The following is a 16,180-nucleotide window of genomic DNA, read 5'->3' as shown; positions in this document are numbered from 1 at the left end:
GCGGCCCGAGGATTCCCGAGAGTTCACGAGGGTGCCCGAGCGCGGCCCGAGGATTCCCGAGCGTCACCCGAGGGTTCCCGAGCGCTGCCGATCCCCGCCGACGGGCTGAGGGTAGCCGGGCCGGAGCGGCGCTGGGCGGCGAGTGGGGCCTGTGCGGGCGGTGAGTGGCCCCCGGGGCGGGAGCTGCGCGGACCTTGCGGCGCTGTGTGCCTGATCGCTCGGGTGGTCCTTCCCGTGTGCGTGTTTGCGGTCGGGGCCGGCCCCGAGACCCGCGGGTTGGGGGTGTCAGGGCTGTCCCTCATCACCCTCGCGGCGTGTCCAGACCACTCTTAGCTGTGAGGGCCGGGGGGATGGGGTGTATGTGTGTGTAAGGCCAGGGCTGTGCGGGTTTCCCCCGCTCACCTCCGGGGTGTGCGTGTGTGTGTGTGCGCATCTGTTGGTGTTTGTGTCCCTATTCCCCCTCAGTTACAGCGCCCAGCCCTCCCTCCGTGTCGCTGCAACAGGTCAAGTGGGAATGACTTTAAACTAAAAGAGGGGAGGTTTAGTTGGATATTAGGAAAAAATTCTTACCGTGAGGGTGGTGAGGCACTGGCACAGGTTGCCCAGGGAACCTGTGGATGCCCCATGCCTGGCAGTGTTCAAGGCCAGGCTGGAGGGGCCCTGAGCAACCTGGTCTAGTGGAGGTGTCCCTACCCGTGGCAGGGGAGTTGAAACGAAATGCAACTTTAAAGTCCCTTCCAACCCAGACCATTCTGTGATTCTGTGATTCCATGTCCACTGTTGTTCTTTTTTTTGGCAGGTGTGCACCAGGGCTGTCCAAGCCATGATCGAGGTGTTGGCCAAGCTGGGCCGTGGGCCTGTGTTCCTGGCAGGGGAGGTGCTGGAGTGTGTGATCACTTTCACCAACCCATTGTCGGCCTCTTCGACCTCCGCCAGCAGGTACAGGGCCTATGTTAGTCTGTGCATGCAGCCTCCAAATGTTGGAACTGCCTGGGTCCCTAACCCAGCCTCTCTCCCTCCGGAGCAGCACTCATGGCTGAGGTGTGGGGCAATGGTGCCAGCTCAGCCCACTGTGACTTCCCTGCCCGATGCACTCCCTTAAGGGGGCTTTGTGCTATCACTGTTTCAGGGATGAAGCTGAGGTAAATTCTTCTGGTCTTCTGCCCCCAGGAAGGAGGCAAGGAAAGAAGTATGCAGTTAGAGATTCTCTGCCCCTCAGGTGAACCCTCAGTGACAGGGTTACTGACGGAAAATGAAGCCAAACTGGCTGTCAAAGCAGGATATCTGGTTACACCAGGGTGACAGTCCCTCAGAGCAACATCCAGGCAGCGTCATTATTTCCTGTGCTTCTGGAAGGAGCTCTCTCTACCCAGCAGTGCTGCAGGGATCAGTGTGATCCCTGCCTCCAGAGATGGCAGGCATAGGGGTGAGCACTGTCAAGGGTCAGAAAGAGGCACCTTCTCTGACAGCAGTTTCTATGGTCCAGCCTTTGATTGAGTGCTGCATCTCCCCTTATCATCACTGTCCCTAAAATCAGTGTTGAGGAAATGTAAGAAGATGGGAGCTTCCCATATTGGCTCACAGGGGGTGACTCTGTGTCACAAGTAATCACCCAGAGCCTCCATGTCCGCTGAGTGTGTGGCCTTGTCTGATTCTTCAGGGGGTGGAGAGTGCTTTCTCATCTCCAGACCTTCCTGGGAAGTGTCTGTTTCCAGCCCTGTCATGTTCAGCATCTTTTCATCACCGGGATGAGATTCACACGTGTTTGCTTTGGTGGGCCCACTCCCAGTGCTTGTAGTCTCAGCAGCAGAGCAATCTCTTGTATTACCACTGTGGGGCTTCTATGTTTATTGCCTTCCTTTTCATCTTTTCTTCCTGCTTCCTCTTGCCTGCTGAATTCAGCTTTCAAATTCAGCTGTGGCACAAGTATCCAGCTTCTGAGCTTCCATTGGTGTTCTGTCCTGTGCAAGGACTGAGTCATTTTTCCGGCTTCTAGAACGTGTGGGACTGCAAGGGTACCAGCTGGAATGGTTTTGTAGATTTGCAGTTTACCAAGGCTTCATTTGGGAACTTCAAGTGTGTGGTGCTCCGTAGAAGACTGCCTCTTGGAAAAAGTTCTTAAAATCAAACAAACAAGCAAACAAATAATCAATCTGACGAGACCTGGCCAAGTGATACAAGTGGTGACAGCAAATAGGTTGGTGGTTTGGAAATTGAAGCTGTGGGTTGCATAAAGGCAGGAGCCAAATTAAACCACGGCGACTGCACAGCAGGCAGATGGACCTGTCAGGGACTGGAAGGTTTTGGGGCTGACAGGTGGAGGGATGGAGAGGCACACATTTGAAGCACAGGGACAGAACTGAAGGAATAGTAGGAGGTAAATTGATTGTGGAGTATGAGGCATACAAGAAACAAAGCTCTTCTGCCCAGAGCCTGTGTGGACTACTGGAGCTGTGAGGAAGGTGAGGCAGGAGGGAAGTGACCTCAGCACCAGTGCAGGATCCTTCTGTGCCCCACCAGCTGGACAAGCCAGGTCTGCTGGCAGGAAGGGGCATGCAAATTTTGTTTGGATGTCTGGTTAGAAAAAAATGAAAACAATCCAGTGGCGTATTGTTGGGCAACACTGAAAAAGAAAGAAAAAATATTCAAAAGGTGGTGTTTGAAGGCACTGTAAGCTTATATAAAATTAGTAACATTGCCTCAGGCAAGAGCAGTTCTCTTTTTCCATTACTTTACAGAAAAAAAAAAAAAAAAAGACAGCCCTAATGGAAGAGCCGTGCTGGTATTTTTAGAGAATGCAAAGTTACAACTGTAGGATTAGAAGCAACTGGGTAGAGTAACCAAGGTGTGTTTGAGCAAAGGCAGCCAGCACATACAAAAGATCAAATAGTGCATCCTTAGTCAGCTGACACGCCTTTTCCCCTGGTTCATCTAGACCTTTAACTGCTCTGATGTGTCACACCAAGAGACACCCATGTGCCGCAAAAAATCCCTCTGCCACCTAAGGCGCTGGTGTCAGTGCTTACTAATCAGATCATGATGTTAGAAAACACCACAGGAATCATACTGTGGCTAAACTGTAGAAATAAAAACTACTGAAATAAAACTGGATGAGTGATTTGGAAACTGAAAGGTCTCAGTAATGACATGGGAAATGCCTTGTGGAGTGGCTGAGGACGTAAGCCGAGTCCAAAACATGAAACTGTTTTTCGTGCTGGATGCATGGCCCTACATTCATTCCTGTGGCTGTTCAGAGAGGGGACAAAATGACACCTTTGCCTCCCCCATAGCTGTCAGCAAACCCCTTGCATCAGGAGGGGAAAATAGGTCCTTGTGAAAGACCCAGAAGCATCCTGCTGTGGTCTGACACAACCGGCAGCTGATGTTGACGGGGATGGGAGCTGATGTTGTGGGGAGGGAGGGAGGAAGCATGTCTGTGCCCTGCCTGCCCCAAGGAGTACTGAGCTTGGGGCAGCCGGGAGCTGTGGGCAGGGGCAGTTGAACCCAGCTTGCAGGTATTTGTTGCTTTTGAATTTGCCCACCTCCCTGATGATTGTGTTAATGGAGTGCTGCACTGCATGTCTCCTCTGGCTTGGGATTTAGGTTGTCATGGCTAAAAGTCCTCTGCCAGCCCAGGCCATGTGCAGCAGCTCGAGGTGTTCTCCCCAGAGTGCAGTGAGTGGCCAGTCCCAAGCTCTGGGTGATGAGAAAGATGAGTAAGGCTTTAGACCAGATCTTGGAACACTTGACCTCAGCATGTTTTCTGGAAGATCCCTGTGAGGTTCTACACCTTGTCTCTTGGCCCCAGGGAAGGAGACAGGGGCTGCTGACCTGTGCTGCTTGCTGTCTTCTGCCTTGTTTGCACAGCAGGTTCTTGGGGCAGGGTTGTTTCCTTGTGCTGTGTCAGTGCTGTGCCCGTGGTGTAGTGGCTAAGACTGGCCACAGAGCCAGGCCTTGTGAGAAACTGCAGTCAGCAGCTGGGGTGGAAGTGGCTTTGGGTCAGCACCACACCTTGAGCTTGCTCACAAGGCTTGTTTGCAGAGGAGCTGTGAGAGTGGCTTCAGTGACAGTGTAGCAAGGCCTTCTTTCTTCCAGACAGCCAGTCCTGCATGGAGCTGAGCAGAAAGAGCTGCTCTCCTCCCAGTTCCTGCTTGCTGTAATCCAGGTTTAAAGTCTAAACACAAGTGTTGCTCTTTGCTTTTAGTGAGATGCTGGCATGGGCCAGCGCCCAGATCCACTGCCAGTTCCACGCCAGCGAGAACCGGGTGGCACTCCCTCCCTCGGATGGCAGCAAGCATGACGTGCAGGCAGAGAACGAGACCGTCTTCGTCCCCAACAGAGGTGAGTGCTACTTCTGTCACCCCAGATAGGGGCAGAGAGCACAGCAAGCAGGAATCAAGTAGACCCTAATGTGTGTTATGAGGGCAGCATGCAAAGAAGTGAGTGGGAAGTCCGTGTTGCTTTCCTTGTGTCATTCCCTGCCGGTGTTTGTTGTGGGACCTTGTTATACTGGGATCAAAGTGGCACTAGCTTGGAATGAAACATGACAGTTGTCTGCCCAGCTGTTCTCGTAGTGTCTCATGATATGACCGGGGCATGAGATGTTCCCTCAGCCCTCTTCTCCCTGTTCCTCCCCATGAGGATAAAGCTTGACTGACCTGGACACAGCCCAAGTCTGGGCAGCATTCACATGTTTCTTCTCTTCCAGGAGAGCGGGGTCAGTGTATCCTGTCCACCCCACCAAAGATTCTCTTCTGTGACTTGCGACTGGATCCTGGAGAGTCAAAGTCCTGTGAGTCTTGTCTTCTCTTACCCTACTCACCTCCAGGGAGCTCTGCTTTCAAAACTAGCTTTGCAATCCCAAGTGCTGCAAGTGTGAGACCCTGGTGCTTGTGGAAGATGAGATGCTTTGATGGGAGCGTGAGTGCTCAGGAGCTGCTGCATCATCCAGAGCATGTTCTCCACTGCATTATGGCTGCGTACCTGCAGCGTGTCCATCAGTCCTACCCCTGGCCCACGGCCTTTGCTGCAGGTCCCTTGTGTAGCTGCAAGGAATAAAACGTTTGAAATACCTAGTTGCAGCTGAAGGAACAGTTACACACACCTCTGTGTGTAATTCTTGAAATTTAGTCTGGTGTCCTCCAAAGGTTTGTGCTTCCTCTTCACATTGTGGCTGTCCTGGAGATCGCAGTCTTCTGTGTGTTCTAGTTTTCCTGCTGTAAAAGTGAGGACTCCTAATCTCTGCTCAGAGCTCTCCATGTCTGAGTAGACAGCTGTGAAAATATGAGTATGTGCTGTTGTCTGTCAGTCGGTGGCTGTGTGACCCAGCCTGTCAAGTTGTGTCGGATCTCCTTTGCGTTCCAGTGGCCTGTGATGTAGCAGCAGTAATGTTGGGCCTTGCAGGCTGTGTGCGGAGAGCTCCATCAGGTTGTCCCAGGGATCTGCTGGGAACAGTTGATGGAGGCCTCTCAAATTGCAGAGCACAGGGAGTGGACAGGCAGTGCCTGTGGTGGAGGGGGCTCTGCTGCAGCATTGAGCTCTGCAGAGGTGAGAGTGTAGCTGCAGGTGAGACCAAGGAGCCGCAGTGTTGTGACATGCTGGTTTTGGAGCTGATGTCTCCTGCCTTCCTCATCTTGGAGGGGCCTGACTGGAGGGAAAGGTGGACAGGGTAAAACCGGGCTGGCTTGGCTAGCTGGTTAGTAGGGTGGGGCAGAAATCTGGGGCTGTGCTACTAAGCTGCAGAGCCTGTCATCTGAGGATGTTTGGTTATTCACTTATTATCCTACAGCATGATACTGGGGAAAGGAGCTGGCCATGCCAGCAGGGAGGAGGAGGAGTCAGGAATCTCAACTGGCCTGGGGCTCACCTGGATTCTCCTGTGCTCCTTGCTGCTTGGAGGTGTGGGTCTGGAGCATCCCTTCACTGGGAGCAGGGGGATGTTCCTTTTCCTGGAACATCTCGGGCAGGCTGGGCAGTCTCTGGGAGAGCAGATCAGTGACGACAGCCCGAGCTCCAGGTGGCTGAGATGGATTGAGGGGATTTCCTTGTGTGCTGGCTTTGCAGGCAGAAGCTGTTCAGCCCCCAGCTAAGCTAGGGATTGTCTGTCCTTCGCTCTGATGCTGTGATGTGCGTCCTCTCTGCCTCTGGGTGACACCAGCACAAACAGCCTACATCTTCCTGGCACTTGGATGCAACTCCTCAGGAAGGACACAAACACACTTCGAGGTTTCTTGTTACAGCCTTTCCCGTTGGTTGTGTGAAGCACCTGTCTGTTTCATGCCTCATGTGTGGTGTCACTGTGTGTGGCAGTGGCTTTTTAGCACTGAAATCCTTGTATCACAGCCCTGGTCTCATTCTCTGCCAGGCTGCTCACACCGATCCCATCAGCCAGTGGTGCTGCTGCTCTCACGCGAGACTGCAGCTGGCACGGCTGCACATCATTCCTGGGGGCTCCTGCCAGCTCCGTGGAGGGAGAGTTAAAGCCGTGTGGGTGTGTATCTTAATTCTTCATTTCCTGTTTTTCAGAAGTTTTGAGTTTTGCTACGCAGTTTGGAAAGGGAAAGAAAAACCAACAGAAAACCCAAGAAATCTTAATTCTGCTTCAGCAATGTACTGTGTTATTAAAGTGCAACCAGAGCTGGCACATACAGCTGAGGTTGTGTCAGGGTTGTCTCTTGATAAAAGGCCTTGTTTTCAGTTGCTGACCAACTTATTCCCCAATATCTCAGTCTTGTTATGGTGCCTGTATGTTGAAGTTCATTGACTCATCTCCCAGCCCTTTGACACTCTGCCCAGGCCGAGCTCTTTAAATTTGTCACCATGAAACATTTTCTCAAGTCCTCAAGTCATTTCTGTGGCTGTTTTTGCCTCCTCTCCGGTTTTGTAATACCTTTAAACATTTGGTAGATCATAGAGAGGGGAGGAAATGGAAGTGGCCTGGACACGGGCCTGGAGCCCAGCCAGAGGGCACAGCGGGTGGGTGAGGAAGGCGTCCATAGAGCCAGGAATGTGCTTCCTTCTGGGATATGCAAGAAAGCTGGGACTTCCTGAGTCTTGGCATTCCTGTGCCGGGTAGCAAACTGCCCATCCTTCTTCGACAGCGGTGGTCTCTGCTCAGATTATCCTCACTGGGTAAGAAGGTCTTTGTGAGCACTCTTGTTAAGTCTGGTACAGCAGTTTGCTTCTGTGGAAATACCTGATTTTCCTCCCTGTCAGGACACTTCTCTGCTTTGTCTGCACCCTGGTCAGGCAAGACAGGCTTGTGCTTTAAGGTGTGACATCCTGTGGACACTATGCACTAGCACAGGCCTTTTTCTTCCTTCCAGTCCTGTTATTTTAAATCTAGGAGTTATATTTAAAATGTAACCCTAACTTTTAATCTAAGCCCCAGTATTCAGGATGTGCCAGACTTGGGGAAGGAGCTGTGGTTTCAGAGCAGGATGCTGCCCTTCCTCTGGCAGGGTGTATCTGCGTTACGGTGGGCAAGCCAGAGAGGTGGAGACTTTCCACAGTTCACTGTTTGTGCCTTTCTTGTTAGTAGAGCATGTGGTTTGGGAAAGCTGCAGAAGTGTTCACACTGCGTCAAGAGAATTGGGGTTTGTGTGGTGGCCAAGGGGCTCTGAGAGGGCTGAGTGTGGTGTAAGCCAGGCTCCAGCATCTCAGAGGCCTCAGAGTCAGAGGCTTCATGGTCTAAGTCATCAGTCTGTCAAGGGGGGCATGCCACAGGTTGTTGTGAAGGTCTCAGTGTTGTTTCTTGACCATTTAGACCTGGCACTTCAGAGAAAAATACAGGAAGAAACTAGCTTTTGTTGCCGAGTTTGGGGTTTGTGTAAAGCAAATACCAAAAGAGGCATGAGGTATTGATCAGCACCCGCGTGGGGCAGAGCCTGGAGGAGACTGCAGCGCGTGACTGCGCTGCGAGAGTGACGGGTGAAGGAGTGCACAGAGGCAAATTCGGGTTGAACTCGTGACTCTCATGTGTTTGTATTCCTGGATTTTACATCTTTCACATTCTTTTGAGGCAGTTTGTGTGTGTGGTTGTATGTGCTGGAAGCAACGTCTGGATGATGGTGCGTGTGATGTGAGGAACAGTGCGCCTGGTGCAGGGGAGCTGGGGGTGTGCTTGGACTGCTGTGCAGCAGAAAGCACCAGGCACTGTCCCTAGCTCAGCACTGCTGCTGGTCCCAACCCTTGGAACGTCTCTGCACCCCTTGCAGATTCGTACTGTGAGACGCTGCCTGTGGACGGCCCTCCCTCTTTCCGGGGACAGTCTGTGAAGTACGTGTACAAGCTGACCATCGGCTGCCAGCGCGTCAACTCCCCCATCAAGCTCCTGCGCGTGCCCTTCCGTGTCCTCGTGCTGCACGGTGAGACCACGCACTGCCCTCCCTGCACAACAGGCCAGGCTGCACCCTGCCCCGCTGACACTCTCACCTTCTCCCCAGGGCTCAAGGATTACCAGTTCCCACAGGATGAGGCTGTTGCGCCCTCAAACCCCTTCCTGGAAGAGGAGGAGAGCTTGAAGAAAGACTCTCGCCTGGCCGACCTGGCTACAGAACTGCTCATGGTGGCCACCTCCCGACGCAGCCTGCGTAGGTCATATTCCCTGCTCCAGCTTGCTGTCCTTCCTAACCTGGGCATGGAGCACAAAGCCAGCTGCAAAAATCTCTCACTGACAAAACAAAGCTCCAACTGGGGCTGTGAGCAGCTCCATCAGGGCCTGCTTGGGTCAGGGCCTCCCAGCCGGTCTCAGACTCTTCCTGCTTCAACCAGAGAGACCCTCTGGCCAGCATATCGCAGCCAGTATGTGGTTTTCTCTTGCTCACTGCAGGCATTTTCCGAAAGGAACACCACCTCCAGTGACTGCCCTTCACACCCAAGCAGCAGGCACGGGGTCATATCATTAACCCAGGGCACTGCATGGAGCAGAGCCTTATCCTGACACAACTCCTACCGCCCTCTTCTTGCTCCACAGACCTGTATAACATCAGCAACACTCGTGGGAAGGTGGGAACGTTCTGCATCTTTAAGACCGTTTATAAGATCGGAGAGGATGTCATTGGGACCTTCAACTTCTCTGAAGGGGACATCCCATGTCTGCAGGTCATTGTTGGCTCTTGGGTCACCAGGGAGAGGCAGGGGTTTATGGTGGGGGAGAGTCAGAAGAGATTGAGATGGCCCTGGGCTGCTGGGTTTTCTACTGAGGGTTTCTAGTGAGACCCAGTTGGGGTCTCCTTGGAGTGTGAGCTGGGGAATGATCCAGTCCTGAGCTTTTTTGGGAAATAGAGGCCACGGGCTTTACACAAGGGCTGTGTGATGTTGTGAGAACAAGCACCCTGCTGACTGTCCTGCAGTTCTCGGTGAGCCTGCAGACGGAGGAGAGCATCCAGGAGGAGTTCCAGCGCCGTCGGGGGCAGCCTGTCTCCTTCACCACGCACGCCCGCCATCAGGAGTCCTGCCTGCACACAGCCCAGAGCAGCTTCAGCCTGCCCATCCCGCTCAGCTCAACCCCGGGATTCACCACCAACATCGGTATGTACCCACCAGGGAAGGGACCTGCAGAAGGACTGCAGTGTCCCCAGCCCTGCCTTGCTCAGCAGGGCTGTGTCCCATGGGAGGGAGCTCGTCTCTGTGAGTGGGATCATTTGCATTTCCCCTTGCCAGGACAGCCAGCACTGAGACTGTCCCTTGTGATGTTGTCTCCTGACCCCCCTCTTGCCCACAGTGTCCCTGAAGTGGAGGCTGCACTTCGAATTTGTGACCTCTGGGGAGTCAGCGGGGACTTGCTTGGTTCGTGGGAGCCAGTCAGAGGCTGTTACCTGGACTGGGGTAGAGCAGATGGAAGTGGACACTTTCAGCTGGGACTTGCCCATCAAAGTTCTTCCCACCAATCCCATCCTGGCTTCCTACGTATCTCAGTTCTCCAGCACTAACTCCATCACCATCTGAAGTAGGGAGAGCTGGTGGGCCTGCAGTGCTGCAAGTGTGTGCCACTGGTGGGAATAGCAGGCAGGACTGTCACCAGCATGCTGTGGGGCGTGCATCCCTGTGTCCCCTTGCCTTCAGCTGTGATGCCCAGGTGGGCACCAGGCAAGTCTGTCCCGTCTGTGGGTGGAGGATCACTGTGCTTGTTGCAGAGTCCTGTGCTGCAGCCCTCGGCTGAGAGCTGGACCCTTCCTGCCTGGGTGAAGATGCGAGTCCCAGCACTCACCAAAACAAAATCTGCCTCCCAGGGAACTGCTGACATGCCTTTACCCCATGTGGGGCTTCCAAGAGGGAAAGGCTCAGCCCTGAGAAGGGAGAGGGAAGGTTTTACAGTGAAGCTTCGTACCACCCTTGGGTGAAAGCCATTCCCCTACAGAGAGACCTTACAAGCAAAGGTCTGGCATCCAGGTGAGGCGCACTGGCCACCTGGGCTGGATGAGAGCCCACTCCCCTGTCCTGGCAGGCATCCTGCCTCTCAGAGAGGTGTCCCACACGCACAGTCCAGTGCCATCCTCACCTGGAGGAGGCAGGTCCTGGCACGCCAGCCCTGCGCTGCCCACGGGTGCTGGTGACCTGGGTGCAACCCCTGCTGCGGCTGCACAATAGTGAGCAGCACTGAGCCCCTGGGCTCTTGTCTGCCTGCATTCCTGGGTGTAAAGGCATCCTGCTGGTCTCAGGATCCTTGGGGAGCTGTAGGAAATGCAGGCTGTGCATCCAGGAGCTGGGATGGAGATCTCCCTGCTCAACAGCAAGCTCCCCATTTCTACCAAACCTTCCAATGAACTTTCCTCTTTGCATGGAAATAATAAACATCTGAATGTGCAAAACTCAGCCTTCCCAAGAGCCTTATTCCTGCATTGTTCCCAGTGGTTGACACATCCCACTCTGCGTGGCAGTCACAGGCTGGAGACCTCCTCTTTGTTCAGTATCTTTATTGCAAGAACAGAAACATCTACACAAGGCTCTGCACAACACAGCATGGCACCGGCTGGGGCGGGCTGCCAGGGTGGCTGGCTCCAGCCTGGCACATGTGGATTGCCTCTGCTTCCTGAGCCCTCCCTCCCTGCTCCCCTGCATGTCTGGGGGTGGGGGTCCTCCCAGGGGCCGTCTGGTGGTTCCCCCCGCACTGCTGCCCACCCAGGGCTGGCTCTGTTGTGGTGTTGCCCAGGGCTGACCTGCGGTGCCAGGGACCCCAGAACCTGCAGGAGCAGGGGCATTAGTGGTTCCAGAGGTGAGTTGTTCCCCGCACACTCTGGGAGCAGAGAAGGGGCTGGCCAGGTTCTGAGGGTCGTGCACGAGGGGCCATGATGCTCCCCAGTGAGCTCCCAGCAGCTTCTGTGCACAGGGATGTGGATCTGGGAGGGAGCAGGGAGCTGTGTCACTTCAGGCTGGATGTGGGAGTACAGGACTCCTGCGAGCCAGGCTGATTTAGTGCCAGAGCCCTTTCTTTAGTAACGAGGTTTTCTGCCCACCTGGGAGGAAATCCCGTAGGATCTGCATTCCCACCGGGTGCAGGGTATCTCACAGGAAGAATGCCCTGGCTTGGCTCAGGAAGCTGAAGGCAGAAGCAAAGCCGTACTGTGGCAGCGTGAGGGTGTAAATGTCAGCTCGGTACCATGGTGCGTGGATAGTGGTTTCCCTTGGAGGTGGCGGCGGTGACGTCTCTACAGGACGGGGCAGGTCTGGAGCATGCGGGAGGTGTGCTCTGGAGGAGGGAGGACGCCGCCGAAGGGGCGCGGGGCGCTGCCGAGCTTCTTATCTGCTCAGCCCTGCGCCCAGCACCTTGTTGATCAGCGGCTCGGGTGTGCCGGCCGAGCCCCACTCGTGCTCCACGGTCTTCACGCAGGGCAGGCTGGGGTTGGCCTTCTGCACCACCGAGATCTGGCAGGTCTGCGAGTCGTAGTGGGCCTCGCACCAGTCGGGGAAGTCGATGGGGTGCTGGGTGCTGCGGAAGAGGGCACAGCGCTGTCAGCTCCCCCCAGTTTGTGCCGGAGGGCTGCTGGCAGGGCCAGCTGGCTTCTTCTGCTGCCAGCCCCCCAAAGAGGGTGTCTTCCTCGGGTTGGGACACAGCTCCCGGCACAGCTGAGCATCTCACTGTGCTGAGACACTCTTGCCCACCGCTTTGCCTCCCCAGCTTACCCCACCACCCTCAACTCCCCGGTTGGGTCCCGTCCACCCCTGTCCCTTGTCCCCAAGTGCCTGGTACCCCACAGCCCTCGGTGGGCTCTGACATCTGCTGCATTTGCAGCCACCAGACCCCCTGCTGTGGGCACAGGGGTGCTGTGGTGTGCAGCACTGCCAGGGACAGCCCACTCCAGTGCCCCTCAGCCCCTCACTCACATCTCACAGCAGCCCACGCCAATAGGGTGCAGGCAGGTGCAGAGCAGGCAGTTGGTGCTCAGCCACGATTCCCCAAGGGAGAACTGCTTCCCCTCGTACTCACAGGAAGCTGCAAAGGAAGCAGTGGTGATGAGGACATATGGGCCTGTGCTGGGGGTGAGTGGGAGCCTCCTTGGCATCCCTGTGCCCTGATCAGGGTTGTCATGACGTCCCACCCACCTCATGGTGCAGAAAATATTTGGTGATCTGTCTACCACCCTGCAGGTACGGGATGGCCAGACATCTGCCAAAGGCAATGTACCCATCCTCTCCTGGCCATGCCCTGCAGCTCTCCCCACTACCCTGTGGGCCTAAAGCAGAGGCAAGTGGCTCTTGCTTCCTTGGAGAGGGCAAATCCAGCACCCTTTGGGGTCTGAGCATCTCTGCAGCCCTGAGAGGAGTCAACAGAGGAAAGACAGGCAGACCTCCTCTCTTTGCTACTAGTCCTTCACACTTGGCTCCAGACAGGCTCCTGCCAGGAGCCTTCATGGCCCAAACAGCTGTTTCTCAGCCAGAGCCCTGGGGAGCTGTTGTGTGGTTTATAGACTGCTCCTTCCACTCACCACTGGCCCATGATCCTGCTCCTGAGCTCAGCACAGTCCCTTCCACACTTTGCAGGCACAGAGCAGAGCCCTGCCATGCTGGAAAAGCTGAGGCCTCCTCTTCCCATTAGCCTCTTCCCATCTCTCTGCCTCACTTACCTTTAGCCTGGAAGTAGCACTTGGCCTGGGAGCCTGGCAGCTGGAGGAGGAGGGAGAGAAGCAGGCAAAGCCTGCCCCAAGCACACCCCATCTTCTGAGCTTGCACGGCCATGGTTGGTGTTAAGCTGGGCTTGTTCACCTTGCTTCGCTATTGCCTTTGCTTCTTCCCTTCTCTTTCTCTCTCTCTTGCTCTCTGCCTTTTTAATGCTCTTCCCCCATCCCAAAAAGAGATATTTATAAAGTTCAGCTTTACGACCCTGGCCACCAGCTGTGCCCCACTGGAAAAGTTGTAAAACTCATTTCCTGATTTGAAAGGCATGAAAACAAGAGGTAGGATCAAGATTTTTAACAAGCTGTGAAAAGCTGATTCATGCCCTCCAGAAATGTCTCCAGTTGGAAGCCCCTGTGGGTGCAAAGCTCCACAGGGAGTGGAGATCCAAGGGTCCCCAGCGGGGTTGCCCTCAACAGCGTGGTGAGCACGTAAGCAGCAAGCACAGGAGACCCTGGCTCCTGACCAGAAGAGCTCCAGGCTCCTCTCTGATCACGCTGAACCGTCACTGATCCTTCACAGCGGCCAAGGTTTTGGGAGCATCCCGTCTCACAGGGGCTGGAGCAGCACAGGCGTCCCGTTAACAGCCAGTGTGGGATGCAATGGCACCGTCCTCGCTGGGGATGGAGGTGCCTGCACCCAGCTCCTGGGTACCACAGCACAGCACTTCCACCCCAGCCTGGGCTGCGACTGTGCCAGGCTTGTGGCCATGCATGGGTTGAGGGTGACAGCGAGTTTTTTGGCCAAGAGCAGGCAAAACCGTGATTGCCATTTGCTGATGGCAATTGCCATCTGCTGATGCAGAGCAGGGGAGAAAGACCCAGGGCTCGTCTGAGCAGTGCTCGTGAAAGGGGGCTGGGCCTGTGTACACACAGCACCCGTGAGATACTGGAGCAGCCCCTTTCAGAGTCTGGAGACCAGCCACAGCAAAAACAGGGAAGAGGAGGGATGAAACCAGGAGACAAAATGTGCTTTTGGGCAACAAGTGACTTGAGAGAGAAACGGGGAACTTGGCTGGAATCAAGGAGCCATGGGAAGATGCCACACCACCCAGGGATGTGCCCGTGGACTGCCCAGGCCCTTATCCAGAGAGGCTGCCTCTGGATAGAAGTGATGAGGCTGTTATCAGCTGGCAAAGTGAAGGGATGGGAGAGATGGAGGAGGTCAGAGCCCTGGGAGCCACATGGCCTCGGAGAGCTACAAGTAAAAGGCTGAATAGCCAAAAGAAATTCACAGCCCTTGTCAGAGGTGCTGCCGGCAGCAGGAAACAGGGCCCTGGGGACAGTCCAGGCTGTGGCTCGGCCAGCATGGGGCTGTGCTGGCAGCGAGGCTGCATCGGTAACAGTGCATATGTGGGTCATCTGCCCCTGCATTAAGCTCCCTGCTTTTTGAGAGTTTGGGATAAGTTTACACCTTGACGCGTGAGGCTTAATATCCCTTCCAGAATTTGTATTGGCATCCTCTATTATAGCTGGATATTTTTGTTGTCCCTGTTAAGTGCCCAATCCCGCATTGAATCCTGCTAAATTTTGGCCCAAGCATTTTCCTGTGGCAGTCTAATTAAGCACAGAGTGAGAAAAAAAATGCTTCCTTTTATCCGCTTTGGATTCACCACCTTCAGATTTGAAGGTGTAGTCCCTTCTCTCTGGTGCTCTGGGCCCCCTTGCCATCCCATTGCATCCCTGTCCTGCAATCTGTGCTCTCAGTGCCCAGGGAGCAGCCCTGGCTTTGCATCCCCTCTTCCCCTTGTAGAGTTACCCCAGCCCTCTCGTAGCGTCCTGCATGATGTTGTGCCTCTCGGTGGGTTGGCTGGATGGCAGCGAGCGTGAGATCTATTGGGAAAGGATAATAATAAACCAGAGAAGCTCTGAGCACCCAGGAATAACCTGCTGACCATGGGGCCATGAGCCGGGATGGCGGAGTGCATCGGTGACAAATGGAACTTGCCCTTTGGTGCAGAGTTGTTACTATATAAGGAGGATAAAGTGTTCGTTGTCAGAGCAGTAAATTAATATTCTTATTGTGTGTTTGGAAAAAGAGGTCTGGCACGCTAGTAACTGCAGTGAAATAATCCATCATTGTTTCATCACCAAGAACAGCAAATGTTAAACAGAAGTGGTGGGTTTCACTCGGAGGCCCGCAGGATTTGGACAGGCTTCCAGAAGGGTGCTCAAAACCTGGGGCAACAGCATCTCTTGGCTGCATTGAAGGGCATTGCCCCTGCTCCATCGGAGTCACGGGGAGGCATTCCCAGGATTTCTGTAGCCATTCTGGTTTACCAAAGAGAGGATTTAAGACTACCTGCTCACTCACGGCCTTTGGGTTTTTCATCAAAGCACTTTGCTGGGAAAGTGTAGAGAAAGAGGAAAGAGGGTCAGGACACCCCTTGGCATGTTGCAGAGGGAGCTGGGCAGTGGAGCACCCTCCACACTGTGGCTGTGCATTGGGAATAGGGCTGGTGGTCCCCCACAGCCTGTTGGTCCTGCTATTCCCCCACCTGACCACTTTCCTTCCCCCATTTTTGCATCCCTGGACACCCACCTGGTCCCAGCACACCCCCCTCATGGGCGATCCAGAGCATTTTGATCCAGCTTGTACCAGAGAGGGCTTGTAGCTTGGAATGCAGCAGCTGGAGCTGGACTTTAGTTTGGGTTCTTGAGGGATGCTGTGACTGGAGAAGCTGACACCCTCTCCCGCTGCACCAGACTGTGCATCCTGGAGGAAATTTTGCCATGGAGACTGAAAGAAGACAGCCGGTTTTGGTCTTACATCTCAGGGGACAACTGAGACAAGGGGAAGAGCTGCAAAAGGGATATAGAGGCTGGAAGAGTGCCTCTCTGGAAGTGCAGTCACTTTATCAGGCAGAGGCCAACAGCAGGGACTGACTGCTGGTCCAGGCATGCCAGTGAGGAGCAGTCACCATCCCTGAGCATCCCGGGATCCTGCAGAAGCTCACATCCATGTCTCAACATTCTCCCAGCAGGACCCAGCTCTCCTGCCTAGCCTGGCTGTTCGACTGTAGCTGTGCCTAAGAGCACCCTGCCAAGGGCATGGCAGTGCTGGCCTC

At 54.6% G+C, this 16,180-nt stretch overlaps 2 protein-coding genes across 4 annotated transcripts; one reads left to right on the top strand and one right to left on the bottom strand.

Moving 5' to 3' along the window:
• The first annotated feature begins 39 nt into the window (after window positions 1-39).
• RGP1 (RGP1 homolog, RAB6A GEF complex partner 1) lies at window positions 40-10,811 on the top strand. Of its 2 annotated transcripts, XM_064642139.1 has the most exons (10): window positions 40-160; window positions 800-939; window positions 1,130-1,219; window positions 4,205-4,341; window positions 4,709-4,792; window positions 8,217-8,366; window positions 8,445-8,591; window positions 8,975-9,102; window positions 9,354-9,531; window positions 9,725-10,811. In XM_064642139.1, the coding sequence occupies exons 2-10, from the start codon at window positions 824-826 to the stop codon at window positions 9,946-9,948; spliced, it is 1,254 nt and encodes a 417-aa protein (XP_064498209.1). In that variant the 5' UTR covers window positions 40-160; window positions 800-823; the 3' UTR covers window positions 9,949-10,811. The 2 variants fall into 2 exon arrangements, with proteins under 2 accessions (XP_064498209.1, XP_064498210.1); XM_064642140.1 differs by lacking the exon at window positions 1,130-1,219 and having other exon boundaries at window positions 41-160.
• A 108-nt stretch (window positions 10,812-10,919) lies between these two features.
• MSMP (microseminoprotein, prostate associated) lies at window positions 10,920-13,183 on the bottom strand. Of its 2 annotated transcripts, XM_064642081.1 has the most exons (3): window positions 13,065-13,183; window positions 12,325-12,433; window positions 10,920-11,929 (listed from the first exon to the last, which is right to left on the bottom strand). In XM_064642081.1, exons 1-3 carry the CDS (start codon window positions 13,174-13,176, stop codon window positions 11,740-11,742), a joined length of 411 nt encoding a protein of 136 aa, XP_064498151.1. In that variant the 5' UTR covers window positions 13,177-13,183; the 3' UTR covers window positions 10,920-11,739. The 2 variants fall into 2 exon arrangements, with proteins under 2 accessions (XP_064498151.1, XP_064498150.1); XM_064642080.1 differs by lacking the exon at window positions 13,065-13,183 and having other exon boundaries at window positions 12,325-12,721.
• Between the last annotated feature and the right edge of the window lie 2,997 nt (window positions 13,184-16,180).

This window comes from Pseudopipra pipra, chromosome Z (genome assembly GCF_036250125.1).
Source record: "Pseudopipra pipra isolate bDixPip1 chromosome Z, bDixPip1.hap1, whole genome shotgun sequence".
In the NCBI taxonomy this organism is placed as follows: domain Eukaryota; kingdom Metazoa; phylum Chordata; class Aves; order Passeriformes; family Pipridae; genus Pseudopipra; species Pseudopipra pipra.
The sequence above is the reverse complement of the archived record's forward strand: the minus strand, read 5'-3'. Positions and strand labels throughout refer to the sequence as shown.

Excerpts from the sequence above, each read along its gene's own strand:
- RGP1 (XM_064642139.1), top strand. The coding sequence starts at position 824 with ATGATCGAGGTGTTGGCCAAGCTGGGCCGTGGGCCTGTGTTCCTGGCA. Across the intron at positions 8,367-8,444 it reads CCGTGTCCTCGTGCTGCACG|GGCTCAAGGATTACCAGTTC; the intron begins GTGAGACCACGC and ends CCTTCTCCCCAG. Across the intron at positions 9,103-9,353 it reads GGGACATCCCATGTCTGCAG|TTCTCGGTGAGCCTGCAGAC; the intron begins GTCATTGTTGGC and ends ACTGTCCTGCAG.
- MSMP (XM_064642080.1), bottom strand. The coding sequence starts at position 12,629 with ATGGGTACATTGCCTTTGGCAGATGTCTGGCCATCCCGTACCTGCAGG. Across the intron at positions 11,930-12,324 it reads GGCGTGGGCTGCTGTGAGAT|CACCCAGCACCCCATCGACT; the intron begins GTGAGTGAGGGG and ends CCTCTTCCGCAG.